Genomic DNA, 15,038 nt, shown 5'->3' with positions numbered 1-15,038 from the left:
AGGATTTACTGCATAGTTCCTTCTGTTCTAAAGGAGAACTTAATTGTGTGCTCTGTTCAGGAGCAATCAGATCTAGGATTGCTGTAAGTGCATCAGGTGCCATCTCAGAGAGAAGTATGCTCTGTCAGTGCACTTTCATGTTGTCCCTAGCCATAGCTTCCTGTTGTTTCAGCCTGTCATTGCTTAGCAGCTAATTACGAAACATCTTCACAGTGCCTTGGTATATAATTACCTTTGTGTTTAGCAGATTACGTATTGACATGCAATTTCATTGACATTTCATGTGACCCTAGCACGTGCTTAATATTTGTAAATTAGTACACATAAACTAACATATTTGTCAGGTACACACAGTTCTCAGACTTACGACACAATTGGTTCCTGAAAACCGCATCTTAAGTTGAAACATCATAACTCAGAACCGATTTTCCCATAGGAACAATGTTATAAATGAAGGGATTGGTTCCTGAACCAAGGCCTGATACCCTATTTTCACCAAAAATAACCCAGTATTTTGTACTCATTCAATTATATACAAGTAATATAGCTACATTAATGTATTTATATTGTAAATAGCAATCGTATTGATTTGGAAGGACTTCTTTGAAGTGACTTTGTTGCACTTTTTGAAGGCCTCTTGGCTGGACTTTTTGAAGGGCTCTTGGCTGGAGTCTTCTCAGGAGCTTTAGCTGCAGGTTTTTCTGGAGTCTTGTCTTCTTTCTTAAAGAAAGTGTCCAAGGAAGTTTGGACAGATGTTCTCCAAGGAGATGGGTGACGCAATGAACTTGTTTGCTGGTGTGGCATTGCATCGGATCAAGCATCATAAAGTCTAAACTGACATCAGAAAGTCGAAACGGTGTCAGTTTATAAACGTCGTAAGTGCCATTCGTTGCAACTCGAAACATCTTAAGTCGAGGACTGCCTGCTACGTGCCTGCTTCTGCATTACCTGGCAAAGCAGCAGTATTGGTCTCTCTGCTATGATACCAAATTCTTTGATAGGCATTTTTGGAAGGCTCCCTGCTGCTTTGAACTAGAGTGAAAATAACACAACATGATACAAGGTCTCACATCTGTGATCAGGGCCGTTTCCTAAATAACACTTAAATCAGTCAAATCTGGGTCACCTTGTTGCTTAGACTCTGTTGAATGCTACCATTGCGTTCAGCAGCAGGCCATTTGCTCATGACACAGGCAGTGTAGTTACCCAGTGTGGGAGTCAGATGAATGCATCCTGTCAAATGCCATTGTTATTAAACCTGTGCGTGTTCCTTCAGCAAAGGAATTTGTTCTCCCCAGAGCCCCTAGCTTGTTAAATCCTGATCATGCAGCTACTGTCTGGTTAGGTAGAAAAATGAAGCTCTGTTGCATGCAGCTCCTTATTAGCCTAGGTTGGAAAAGAGTCTGGCTGATTTACGCATTCAAATATTGCAGCCCTCTAGGATTAAACCCTGTAAATGCTGCTAACCCTGGGGGCTATAAACTAGAGCAATTACTACATTCTCATCTAGTAGCTGACAGGCAGATAGATCTGGAGATCTCCTTTCTACCTCAGGCTTTGCAATGGACTTTCCTGGGACATTTACAAGCCATTACACCTATTGTGCCTCAATTTCCCCATGCATAAAATGTACTGACACATTTATGTGTGTCCGAACTCCTGGATGGAACCTAAACATGTTCATTGATGGCCTGCCACAGTGATTTATACCGGTTACTTTAGACTCAGTATTTCAACAGGTGGATCTTAGGTCTGTCTTTACAGCTGCCCTGGAGGTCTTGAACAGCCTGAGTCAGGGTCTGAGGTGAATGCAGATTAGTTCCATTGCAGGGGTGTCTGCAGGCTTGTGTTGGGCTTTGAGAAGTCTGCACAGGATGGTAAATGCTAATGACAGTCACTGACTAGGGGCTGGAGCATACTATCACTTATGAGTCGCAGGTAAAATGCAGTTCAGGGTGGACCACTTCAGAAATAAACTGAACCAAGAAACAAGAGACCTCCCATTGAGCCACTCCCTTCCTGCCCATTCCACTTCTCATGGCAGGATTACTCCCCTGACAGCCATTGTGTAGGAGAGGGGTGCAAAGCCCTGCCCCCTCTTACCTCATTTACGCAGAAGGGAACAGCCACCCCACAGGAAGTGCCCTTCCCACACACACAGATGTGCATAGAAGGAAAAGAGGACAGCCCACACCTCCTCCTTCCCCTGTGTAAATGTGCAAGCCAGGTCCTCTTGCTCTTGAGAAGGAACAAGCCCATAACACCTGAATGCCGGACTCTTCCAATTGACAGAGACTCTTTTGTTTAGCTGGGAGGATTTCAGCCTAGGATCCCATTTAAACCAGTGCCCAGAGTTGCCATAGTACTTGCATGGCAATTAGCTATTAGCCAATTATAAGCAGAGTGTGTAATGAGGTTAGATGACTACACCTGAGCTTCATATTTCTTCCAGAGTTATTAATTACCAACACTTCAACTGGCAGTTAAAAATAAATTAATATAAAATTACTGTCCTGAAAAAAATAACCCTCTGAGTTTATTTAGAGACTTCCTTGAAAGGCACATTTTATAGCCAGATTTCCAAGTCCTTGACTCTCCCATGTTCTGAGTTCTGTAGCACATTCATTTTCTCAAGCACTGACAAAAATCATTGTAGTGTGGAGAACAGATCCCAGTGGGACCTTTTGTACAGCTCCCACTTGACTATTATGATCTATCAACTAGCCAGTCTTTAATTTGTTTAATGTGTGGCAATGTGGTATAGCTGACAAGGGGATGACTGTTCAAGTGTGCGGCAGTGTGCAAAGTTTCAAAACTTGTTTCCATCCTTCACTGGAATAAGAGGATCTTTGTCACAGGCTGGTTGGCTCTCTAACTGGAGGTGGGCCAGTTTCACCTGGGTGGGACCAGCTACCTTTCCTTCTGGTGCTTTTCAGCAGGGGGCCCAGTTGCCCTGTCCAGTAGTGAGACTCAGCTGGGTGGTTTCTGGATGTCTACAAAGGGTGAGAGACCTCAAGGGGGTGGGGAACAGACTGAAGGAGGTTGTTTTGCGTAGCAGGTTATGAAGATAAATAGTAGTAGGAAAGGTGGAGGTCAGTCTGGGAGAGGATCAAACTTCACTTGGCCTTACATTGGGAAAGGTTCCAGGGTCCTAGTGCCTGTGAAGAAAAGGTCCAGAGGGCCAGGACCTTGCTGTTGCTACTGATCTGGCCACAAAAACTTTTAGATTGTGAGATGGAATTATGGCAATCCATCTCTTTTGAGTTTGACAAGCCAGGCCTTGGATTCCTCTTTCTCTGGTCACTTTAAAGATGCCCCCCTCTCCTTGGACCTCAAACCTCTGACAGAAACCTGTACATCCTGAAAAATATCCTGGCTTGGCTGGAGCGCCCTGCTTTCCCGAGAGCATGACTTATCACAGAAATCCTGACTGGCCTTTCCCCCCCATTAAGTCTGTTTAGTATTAGCTCCTTAATCACAGTGTCAGGCAGGATTGAATCCAGCTCCTTGCAGACGCCTCAGGGCATGATGTCTGTCTAGATGCTTTTCATCAGCCAGAGTTATAACCTCATCAAAGAGCAATACCACGTTGGTTGACAAGGCCAGTAGTCTGTGAAGGCACATGGACTGGTGTGAATTATGCTCCTGTTCTTTAATGAGAGAGGTCCAGAGTGCATTACTGTGCTTGGGACAAGAGCTAGGGTGGGAAGAACTGTGGCTCTAGGAGAAGGGAATGACCAGTTCTGGTCAGACTTACCATTGTAAAATCAGCTCATAATCTATCCCAGCCCCTCTAAAAATATCTGATGCATTCATCTCTCCAGAATGTCTTGGCCCAATTTACTTTGTTGTAGACATTGATCCTGCTCATTGCTGAGGGCTTGCAAAAATTGCCTACTTGGCTGGTGTGTGGCCAGGATGCTGTTGGGGTGCTGAACCGAGGCAAGACTGAGCACTATTTCAGCTACTCACTATCCCCCTTTTGCTGCACCATCCTGGAAGAGTTGTCCTCTCTTGGGCCACCAACACAGTGAAAGGCTTTGTCTGCACCACTGGAGAGTAGCTGCTTATATCTGCTTAGTCTCTGCTCATAACCATGCAAGGAGGCCAGCATGTGTCATGATTTGGGGGAGCTCAGAGGCTACTTCTGTTTACTCTGCTAACCTGAGGCTGCTGACTAGAGGGGATGATGGCTTGGGAGGTGGGGGAAAGAAGTGAGGCCCTGGGCCAGCATAGAGGCTAGTGAGGTTACCACTGTTCAAAGCTTACAAAAGCTGGAGGAGTGGACATATTGCCAGACTCTAGGAAATACTGGAACTAGAGACTGAGGAGTGGCAGGTGAGTGCGGGGAGAGCAGAAATGTACAAGATTAACACCACAGTTGTCAGGGAGGTGAGAAACTGGGTGCAATGGAGATGACAGCTGATTATGCTGAAAAGGGAATTATCAAGCTGGATGGATGTGTGTGGTGAAGTGCCTCAAGGCTCTGTCTTGGGACAGTTGTTATTTAATATTTTTATCAGTGACCATGGCACAAACTGTAGGTATGTGATAATGAACTTTTGTGATCAAACACATTGAGAGGCATTGTCAGTACAGGGGAAGATCAGAAAATCATAGAGGGAGAGAAGGATGTCCTTGAGGATTGGAGTAATAGAAATAGGAGGGAGCTTAATGCAAAGTACTGGAAGCTGGGACCTCATGAATTAGAAGGAACATAAGAGGAGAAAGACCTGAGGGCATTTGCCAGTCATAATGAGAACACTCAGTGTGATGCAACTATGAAAAAGGCAAATGCTATGCTAGGATATATCAAGTGCTACATTCCAGCTGTAATAATGCACAAGGCACTGTTGAGAGCTCATCTGGAATCCAGTGTACAGTTCTGGTCACCTGGGTTCAAGAGAGAAGAGCTCCAGCTGGTCCAGGTGCAGAGCTGCTGGACTAAGCAAGGACTAGAGAGCCTGTGCTAAGAGAGTAGCAGAAAGGCACTTGGCTTGTTTATCCCAGTAGAGTGTTGGCTGAGAGGGGATGTGATAACTCTCTATAAATACATTGAGGCAAACACCAGAGAGAGAGAAGAGCTATTTAAGGTAAAGGACAATGCTCGCACAGTAACAAAGGGGTTTGAGCTGGCCACAAATGGACTTAGGCTGGGAATGAGAAGGAGGACTCTACCCACCAGAGGAGAGAGGTCTGGGAGCAGACTCCCTAAAGTGTCCCTGCAGTGGCCTTGGGGGCAAGGCCCATGCTTGCTCTTTGGATGGAGCTAGATCAGTTGAAGTAAGGGATTCTGTAATGAGATGTCTGTGATAATAGGGACTGACCTTATTGAACCAGGAGCTGTCTTCTGTAAGAGGATGTGGTGTCCCTTGGGGAGGGTGTGGAGTGGGGGTCTGTGAAGCGTTAATGAATGGAAAGAAGAGAATGTGTTGGGAAGTTCTTTGGGAAGCTGGTGAGTGACACGGGGTGGGAAGAGGGGCAGGTGTAGGGTTCTCTGGGACTGCTCAGTGCAGGGGAGCTGCAGGGAGTGGTGAAGTTGTGGGGCCTGTGGGGCAAAGCTGCAGGGGTGGTTGATAATGCTAGTGGACACTGTGCTGATGCCCACCTGGACCCAAATCCTCTGTCATTCATATCCATGTGTCATGGGATCCAGATGACTTGGGCATTCTTGCCTCTGCAATTGCTCTTTTGGGCACACTGAGCCAGCACAAGACCCCAGGAGCCCCCAGAGGTACAGTGAGCCACAGGTGGAAAGCAAGTCTCTTCATGTGCAGTCCCGCTGCTCTGATCCCATTGCTATCAGGTCACAATTAATTACGCAAAGGAACAAACCTCAGGGATTAATGGCTGGGTGCCCAAGGGGCTTGCCAAGAATTCCCAGCCCCAGGGGATATTACCTTGTGACTGGATGGCTTCCCCCCCAGTGGTGCACAGTGCACAGGGGGACGAAGACAACTTGGGGGTTAGATGTAACTGGTGAGTGCCACAGGTGCCTGACCCACAATCAATTTGAGTCCATTACAGGCCTGGCCAAGGAGCCCAGGCTCTTGGTTCAAGCACAGCAATGCACATATGTAGTTCTAAGGCAGAACTGTCCAGTCGGCAGCCGGTGGGCTGCATTAAGCCCATGAGAGGTTAAGGTGCAGCCCTTGGGCTCCTCTATGGCTACTGCTGATTCCATTGCTCCAACTACTGCAGTGGCAGTGGCCAGGGTTTCTGGGGCAGGGCAGTGTGGCAGGAGGCTCGGTGAGCTTGCTGCCTGTGCAACACCACCAGTTCAGGAGCTTGGGTGTGGGGCTTGGGCTACTTGAGTAGCAGCAGCAGGTGGGGGATCACATGCATAGTCATGGCAGCAGCAGGGGCTCACATGATGGGGTGGGGGGGAATGCCCACATGATGGTGGCACCAGGAAGATTCATGTGGCAGAAGTGGGGAGAGGAGGAAGGGTTCTGCTCACACTGCAGCAGTGGGGGCAGTGGGAATTACCAGCACAATGTTAGCAGCATTGGGGGATGGGGTCAATTTGCACAGCGGGGGGGAGGCACACTGGTCATGCAACAGGAAAATGCATCCGGTGGGGTCTCTGGGGAGCCACTGCAGTCCCCACAGAATGCTCCTGCTCTAGGCTGAAAGCTAGAGGCCCTTGCCAGTGATGCTCCTTATAACTGCCATGTGAAGTCACTCCAGGTACCGAACCAGTGATCTCCAAAATGACTGCCTCTGCTCCTCCCTATCCGTCTGGTACTGGGAAAGGGGAGGAATCTCCAGACCTCAGGAGATTTCAATTTGGAGAGTGGGACAAAGGCCAGAGTGGCGCTTGGGACAAAGGGCCAACTTAGTTCTGAGTGCCCAAGTCACTGAGAATCCCCTGGCCTGGCTGAAAACTGTAGCCCCTCATCTAGCCCTTGCCAATCCCCTGTGGTGAGCATTGACAGGGAGTAGTCTGTCATGCACATTGCCTGCTTCGGTTTGAGTGGGGCAAGCCTCGTGCAGCAGAAATAGAGCAACACTGTAGATAACAGGTAGGCAAGCAGGACCGTGACTATGCCCCTCCAGGTCCCTGATCCCAGGTCTCTATCCCTCAGTCACCCTTCCCAGCCAACAGCAGGTATGTTACTCTCTGGGCACTGAGAACTCAAAACCAGGTCACTGTACCCCATACCAGTCCAGAGCTAGCCTTGTGGGTAGGGTGTCACAGTCATTGCCCTTCTGCCACAGCAGCCTGTGGGGTCGCCCCTAGGTAAGAGCTTGTTTTAACTGTCTCAGAGATGGAAGTCCTGGACCCCTCAGGACTGACTCTGGGACCTCTGCTCTTGGAAGCAGAAGGCTCTACTGCTTGGAATCTGCTGCCTTAGAGCCAGGGGTAGACTCACAAACCTCTCTCCATGTTTCAGCCACTGGAGGAAGACAGAGAGGCGCTGCTAGCATCACAGCCACCCTCCTAGAGCCCAAAATGTTTTTCACTAGCTGCACCATATGGGATTTCTCCCCAGATCTCCCCAGGGGTCTCATGCTCTTGAGCATGTAATAGACCCAAGCACAGGTCTCACAGGGGCTGTAGGTGCCCTTCCCCCAGGCACAGTCTGACCTCTTCTCTCTTTCCCATGGCAGCATCGTGCTTGCGGTGCCTGGTGGACGTGGTTCCAGTGAAGAACGAGGAGGGGTCTGTCATTATGTTCATCCTCAACTTTGAAGACCTGGCGGAGCTCATGGCCAAGAGCGCCAGCCGGAGCTTCCACCATCGGCTGTCCCAGAGCTGGCGCTCAGGTAAGTGTTGCCCTGGGACCCTGAGTCAGTGTGCTGTGGGCTGTCAGCTCTGCTTGGCAAATCCAATCCTGGAATTTTCTCTGGAACTCAGAGGTGCCTGTCACTGGGGGACAGGCAGCTGGTGGCTTGGTACAGGGCCCTTACCCCTGACTTTGGGTGCCTATCTTGCTGAAGGTTCGGGGGACCAGTCCATGACCGAAGGAAGTTCTCAGAGACTTTGCTACTGCTAAGCCCAGATCCATGGAGAGCCAGTACTGTGCAGTGAGGGTAAGAGGAGGAAGCATTTCTGCACAGGGAATGATGGAGTCCCCACCCTGTGGCCTAAAGACAGCTGAGTTATAATGCTGGGGGTCCTGGGGTAGAACCATCATCCAGGGGAATGGACCCCCTAGACATCTTGCCCTCAGCTGGCCCTCCCCACACCTAGCCTTTTCCTCAGCATGCTCCACAGCCAGAACTCAGATGCCCAGGCCCTGCCCTCCAGCCTCACTTATAACTTAGACCTCCTGTACAGCTCAGCCAAACCCAGGTTGCCAGGCTTTGTCTGTGACATCACGCATCTCTTCGTCTCGTCCGCACACACTATGCCCAGCCCTTAGGAGCACAGGACTATAACCTGGGCCCACCTGGATCACTGTTTCCAGTCTTCTGCAATTGCAAGTGCCCTGAACAGCACATATATCAGCGTACCTGCACTACAAAATGGTGGTGGGGTACTTTGAACTAAAGCTCATTGAACCAGCTTTGATTTAAAGCACCCCGCTGCCATTTTTCAGTGCAGGGACCCTGATACACGTGACACTGGAGTCTGCTGGAGTGCAGCAATTACCATGCTCCAGCAGACTCGATTAATCAAGTCTGCTCCAACACGCTGTAATTACAGTACATTGGAGCAGCCTCCCTGCAAATGTATAGGAACACATAGAGTCTCTGCTGCTCATACCCAATCAGCCCCCACACGTATATCTAGCACCAAATCTTGTGCCTTATGTGCAGCCCCAGCCCTCCCAAGCTGTGTTTTCTCTTTAACTTGCTCTCTAACTTGTCTATACCTGCTCCTCCTTTGTGCATACCCCTGCTATATGTATGTACTGTGTAACCCTCTATAATCCCTACCCACTCCTGGACTTTGCTAGAAGCAGGATATATATTCAGCATATAGTACATGTGCCCCCAACTCTCCTGCATGCTTCTCCCTCCATAGGCTGCTCAGCCCCTTGAGCCCAGCTCAGCCTTCTCATTTCCAGTGTACTACTGGAAGCTGGGGGCAGTAGCCATTATTTTCCCACCAATCTGCACCTCTGCTGTCCACCCATGGCTCACCTGTGGCCTGCCTAGCTGGTTCTGTTTGCGGTTCCAAACACAGAGTCTGCTTCCTACATGTCTTCATACACATAGCTTAGAGAGGAGGGTCAGAGCCCCAGTCCCCAGTCAACTGACTGACCTGTTGTCCTAACACCCCCTTGCTTTCTCATTGTGGGCTGTTTGGAATGACTCACCGTGGAGTGAGAGCATCCAAAATGGGGAGAAGCAGGGCAGGAGGATGGGAAGGTACTCTCAATACAGCTCTTGTCTACCAGTTAGTATGACCCTAGGCAGGATGCTAGGGAGGAAGCTGATCTCATGCCTCAGGATCTCAGCAGATCACTCAAGAGATCAGGAAGGGGTCCCCTCCCCACACTCCATGACAGGACACAGCAGAGTTCCTAGCAGGTATTCTAGTCTGTGGTCACTGTCAGAGTCAGTATTCTGAGGAAGAAAGGCTCTGGGGTCTCGTGAACACCACAGACAAGCATTGCTGACTCATTTAGCACCAGGAGGGTGTCTGGAGATCAGCATCTTCCCCAGCCTGCTCCTTCCTGGGCTGGAGCAACCATGGGGTCAGGTCCTTCCCTTGTTCTTGGTTTCTCAGACCTGGATGGTGATGACATGTGGAGTCTGACCTCTCCCCTGTATCCCTTCTCATGACACTGCCTCTCCATGGTTCAGACCTGAGGTCAGGGGTGACACAGCTTTGCAGCCCACCAGGATGCACTCCTTGGGGTTTTGTCCTTATTTCAACCCCTGGTAGGAAACACATTTCTCAGGAGCCCAGAGCCAAGAGGACCAAATTCTACCCATAAGTTCCAAGGCAGATCCATAGCACTGCTTGTGTTAGAGTGACACTTGGATTTCTCTTCCAAGATCAGAGAATTGTATAGACACACAGTCATAGTGCTTGCCCCAAGGAGCTTGCAGTCTGACTGGACCTGGAAGGAACAGCAGAAACTCAGAGAAGGAAAGTGGCTTGTACAGGATCAAACAGCAGCTTAGTGTGAGGACTGGGAATAATTATCTGAGGATTTCTGAGGAAGCACTGTCCGTCTTCTTTATATTCTGAAATACTTCCTGTCTTGTGGATTGTCTGCTCTGTGGATCTTGTCCTCAGGTGTAGAGAATATATGTAAAATCTAGCACTGCTAGTCAAGTTATTATGGAGACTAGATGATGTGATGCTTCCCTTTAAATATATTTCCAGGCAGTAAACTGTATTCTGTGTCCTTTCCCCATTTGTTGGCTTGTTGTACTTGTGCACAGGTGGAATCAGCCTGTGCTGTGAGCAATCCAGGTTTGTCTTGATTGCAGTGGTATCAGCTTAAGTGAGTGTTTGAAACACCCTCCAGGGAGTGAACTAGTTCTTCATCCCATACAAATGCTACTCCACACACAGACCGTTGTTCTGTGCAGATAGTGTGGTGTAGCCACACGTCCCTTCCAGGAGCAGTGATGCCAGGTGGGGATTTAAGAAAACCACGTTGCACTGAGACTCAGTGGCAGGCCTGTATTATTTTGGAACACAGGGGCCCAAAGTCTTCCTGTGTCCTGCAGCCCCATTCAAAGCTGTGCTTGTATCATTAGAGCCATTCTTGTTCCATCATGCAGTGAATAAGGCCCATTGTCCTTGGGACCCACCAGTGAAGGAAACACCACATGCTCTTTTTGCTGGCTAGCTGGCCTACTACTACTCCTGCAGGCACAGTTTGTCTTCCCTCTTCCCCAAAACTATGGGGCCACAGCTGCCCTTTGGAAGGCCAAGATTTGGGCTCAATGGCTCTGAACTGACTAGTCTCCTACAAAACCTCAGGTCCAGTATATTTCCCATGTACCCTTACCCCACTCAGCTATAAAGAGTCAATCCCCTATAACTCCATGTGGCCCTTCCACCCTGGGCTGTGATCCCTGTACCCTAAGTGCATGTATGGGACACATCCAAGGGGGGTGGGAGTACATAGGGTAGTGTTCCTCAGCAGGGGTGCTGGGGCACCCCAGGGTGCCCTGACACACCCACTGGGGTGCTGCAATAGAGGTGCTGCTGCTGCAGCCAGATAAAACTGTCCCATATGCAGGGCTGAGACATGTGCATACTCCTCCTGCATTAGGTTTCTTTGATAACCCCAAAGCTGACAGGAGCTGGCTCAAGCAGCATCCCTTCCCCAAGTGCGCCCCCATTTTCACTCCTCACGGAAAAAAGGCACACAGGACACTTCCACCTATTCCATGTACCTCTGTGCCCAGGAGGTGCAGGATTGGGCCAGAAGGGGCTGCAGCACAGGCTGGCTTTCCCATCCATCATGCATGCCACTGCCATTCCCAGTTTGGATGTGAGGCAGTTTTACCCTGTGCAGGAACACCTGGTTGAGAACTACGGAGCTAAGTTAAGCATGGCAGTGGTTCTCAATGATGGGTGCTATCACATTCAGAAAAGTTGTGGAGGGCTAACCTGACCCTGAAACCACTGAGAACCACTGCCCTGAGCCAACAGCAACAGGCTAGGAGTGATGGCAGCAGATGCTGCCCCAGTTGATGCCACTGAAAGTGCAACTGCAAGGGTTGCACATCCCATTGTCAGTAATGAAAAGGATTAGAGACCTGGGTGTGCTGTGAAAGCTTTGTGCTGTTTGTGTAGGGCCTGATTCTCCCCTGCCTTACAGCACAGATAGTTACTTACACCAGTACAAAGTGGGTGTGAAATGTTACCAGGTGTTACCAAAGTGATAACATGTATACCCACTCCTCTTTGGTGTGAGTGGCAACATCCAGCACAGAACAGTGAAGAGTCAAGGCCAGGGCTGTGTGCACCCACGATACACTGGGCAATGTGCTAGGGGTAAGAGAAGAACACTTGTCTTCCTGTCTGTGTTGCCCGCAGCCAGGCAAGGGAGACCTCAGATGCTTCCAGGAAGAAGGTTTACAATGAAGCAGAGAGGGCAGTTTTGCTTTTCACTTTATTCTATTAGAGCTCCTTGTTCAGTGTTGGAAGAAAGCAACTCTGTGATTTTTTTTTCTATCATCACTTAAGAGCATAAATATTTCTCAGCCTGGTTTCAGAATAGTGAGTTTTTCATGTCATTAGGATAGCATTGTGCACCCTGGATGTGTCAGAGATGTTACAGAATAACTGCTTTAGAGATGCCCATACTCAGAAATAATTTTTCCACATCTTCCAACTTTGTCATCAGTTTGGTTCCACATATGATCCATTGTGACCTTCAGAGCATTGCAGACTTCAAAATCGTTTTGTTTCTGAGTTGTGACTGTTGGTTGGAAAAATGCATGATATATTTTAGGAGGCTGGAGTTTAGTTTTGTGTTTCTCTTTGCTCCAAAATGACTCACATTCTCCTTTAGCTTTCCTTTAAAAGTTCACTTATCTTTCCATGCCTGGAAACCTTTGTCCTAAAAAAGGAATGTTTCAGAAAATCATGGATCAAGGTGTTGGAGCTGTTATAACTGCAACTGATTGTTACTGTCACTTGTACATCTGGTAGGAAGCATCTTAGTTCAGCTAATACAGTTGGTTAGTTTGATATTGTTGACCCTTTGGCCTAAGCATTTAGGCAAAATTTGGAACATCGTACCACTGTTTCTTTGTGGACATGTAGGGTTTATTCTCTGTGTAAAATTGTTTATTTATAAAGAATGTGCACAAAGTCCCATTTTCTTGAACTAAGCAGAAGCCGACAACAGCAGGGAATTCCCTTGCTTAGATATTCCCAGATCTGCTACTTCCATGAGTTCTGTACCCCAGAAGTCTTCTCTCTCTGTTTGGCCTCATGGTCATACTCACAAGTGCCTCTTGCTCCCTCCCATACAGTCTGCAACTATTATCCCAGCTGGTGAGCTTGCAGTCAGGGAAGCCCCTTTTAATCTCCCTAATGTAGCTCTTACCTGCTGCCTGGCTTAGTCCTAGGACTGTGGTCCCCATTATGTACAACTCATTTCACTCATAAAGGGTACTGTTCTCCTTCTGTTGAGCCCAAAGGGCCACACCCAATAATTTTATAAAGCCTATGGTTGTCTGGATCCTGTGGCTGTCTTGAGCAATCTTCACCATAACAGGATTCACCTGTCCCATTCCCTCTACTGAGTTTAGGTGCTGAGGTTTTTGGATCGCCTTGTCTTTATTAGGAGCCTAATGGGAGGTGAGTTCTAACTGGCCCCGGAGTGGGAATCAGGTCCTGGAAAATCTGGCCCTTGTTGTTTATCAGCTCATGTGAAAGTCCTAATAGAGATGCCTGTGGGGTGATGATCTGAGCAGCCCAGTCATACTAAGTGGGCTGGCTTGAAGCTCTGGAGTTTGATGAAAGCCAGAAGAGCAATGAGACAAAAAAAACCAGAGCAAACACAGTCCCACATGCTGAGCTGTGGCTGAAGGAAGCAGAGAGTATGAAGGTTTAAACTGGATTCCTTCTTCAGCCACCCTCCCTTTTCCCCCCCCCTCCCCCAATCCCCCAGTGTGACTTCCACCTCTGTGCTTGTGTATTGCATCTGGCCCCAATCAGCACCTGGGCACTTACAGCAGCTTGGTAACCAACATGTGGCCATTTGAGAAGCCCACGTGTTGCTAAACTGCACACAGTGGCCATGGGGACATAGAGGTGACAGTGGAGTGGGACTTGCAACCCGTCTGATTTCACTGTACAGGTGGCCCTGGAAACTAGCAAAAGAGGGAAGTCACTTTTACCAGTATATGTCCTACAGGACTTACACTGTAGGACCTATCCCAGCAGAGGGCAGCAATGTCACCCACAACAAGGACTTCACTTCAGTACTGCAGGTGGTACTAGGGGCAGTCAGTGCGTTTACCTCCCATTTCATGATCACAGGGTTTCATGATCGCAGGAAGCTGTAGTAGCTCCCTGCTCCTCCAACCCAGGAAGGACAGGGCAAAAAGCACTCTCCCATGGGAGAAGCTGACAAGGACTCTCTACAACTGGCAGCCTGAGTCCTTTTCCACATTTAATCTCTTCCCCTGTGATGTGGGTGAGAGAGACTCTCATGCCTGTCCTTGCCAGCTCGTATACCCTGGCCACAGACAGAGGTTACATTTGTCATGCAATCAGCCCCCTGAAAGCACTCTATAGCCATGCTGTGACATATGTGAATAGCTGCAAACTGCTTTTAAAGTGGTCAGTTGTGTGACAAATTAACCCTCATCAAATGAAGGCACTTCACTTTGGAGCTCCTTAGGGAACTTGTGTTCCCCAGGATTAATTTGAGGCACAGTCAGGGCTGTCAGCAGGAGAGAATGGGGAGGGAAAGCGAGCTGTGGGCTGGGGATTAGCCAGCTTGAGAGGGGAGTGGGTGGATCGGAGCCCCCCCACCTCCCAGCTTTCCCTACCCCACTTCAGGCCAGGCAAACCCCAGCCAGCAGCTCGCTCCCCCTCCCCTTTTCCCCTCCTACCTGCAGACAGCCCATGAGCTGAGAGTTGGGGACGAGGCTGTAGGAGAGGGGCAGCTCCTCAGCTGCAGGCAGGTTCCTCAGACTCCTGCAGGCAGGCTCAATCCCCTCTCCCCTGACCCAACAGGTGAATGTTATGTAAAGGGTTAGAGCAGGGGCCTGAATGTCTCAGTGCCCTTTATGTGCCTCAGTGAACGAAAGACCAGCCTCACTTCTAAATTCCCCTGGTCACCAGCAGGATGAAATAAGAGATCTTCAACAAGAAATCTAAAAGCATGAATGGCATGGAGAACATCCATAGGGATTTACTGTTCATCTTCTTTCACCATATTAGAAGTAGGGGTCATACAAGGAAGTGATTAGGGAGCAGATGGAAAACAAAGCAAAGGAAGTTTTTTTTTCACACCATGTGTAATTAGCTGCTGGAACTCATTGCTGCAGGGTGCTATAAAGGCTGGTCATTTAACCAGCTCCAAAGAGGGTTGGACAGATTCATGTAGAAAATATCCATCTGTGGGTATGAAACATGATAGGGGTGCAGCTTCCCA

The 15,038-nt window shown here is 48.8% G+C and overlaps 1 protein-coding gene across 2 annotated transcripts in view; it reads left to right on the top strand.

Moving 5' to 3' along the window:
- KCNH6 (potassium voltage-gated channel subfamily H member 6) overlaps positions 1-15,038 on the top strand; it is a 128,266-nt gene that overhangs the window by 53,565 nt on the left and 59,663 nt on the right. For both annotated transcript variants that reach the window (XM_019548469.1, XM_019548468.1), the window contains exon 3: positions 7,615-7,770. In XM_019548469.1, the coding sequence (XP_019404014.1) occupies positions 7,615-7,770 (156 nt within the window). The remainder of the gene's footprint in view (positions 1-7,614; positions 7,771-15,038) is intronic.

This window comes from Crocodylus porosus, unplaced genomic scaffold (assembly GCF_001723895.1).
Source record: "Crocodylus porosus isolate Cpor-Errol unplaced genomic scaffold, CroPor_comp1, whole genome shotgun sequence".
In the NCBI taxonomy this organism is placed as follows: Eukaryota; Metazoa; Chordata; order Crocodylia; family Crocodylidae; genus Crocodylus; species Crocodylus porosus.
The sequence above is the reverse complement of the archived record's forward strand: the minus strand, read 5'-3'. Positions and strand labels throughout refer to the sequence as shown.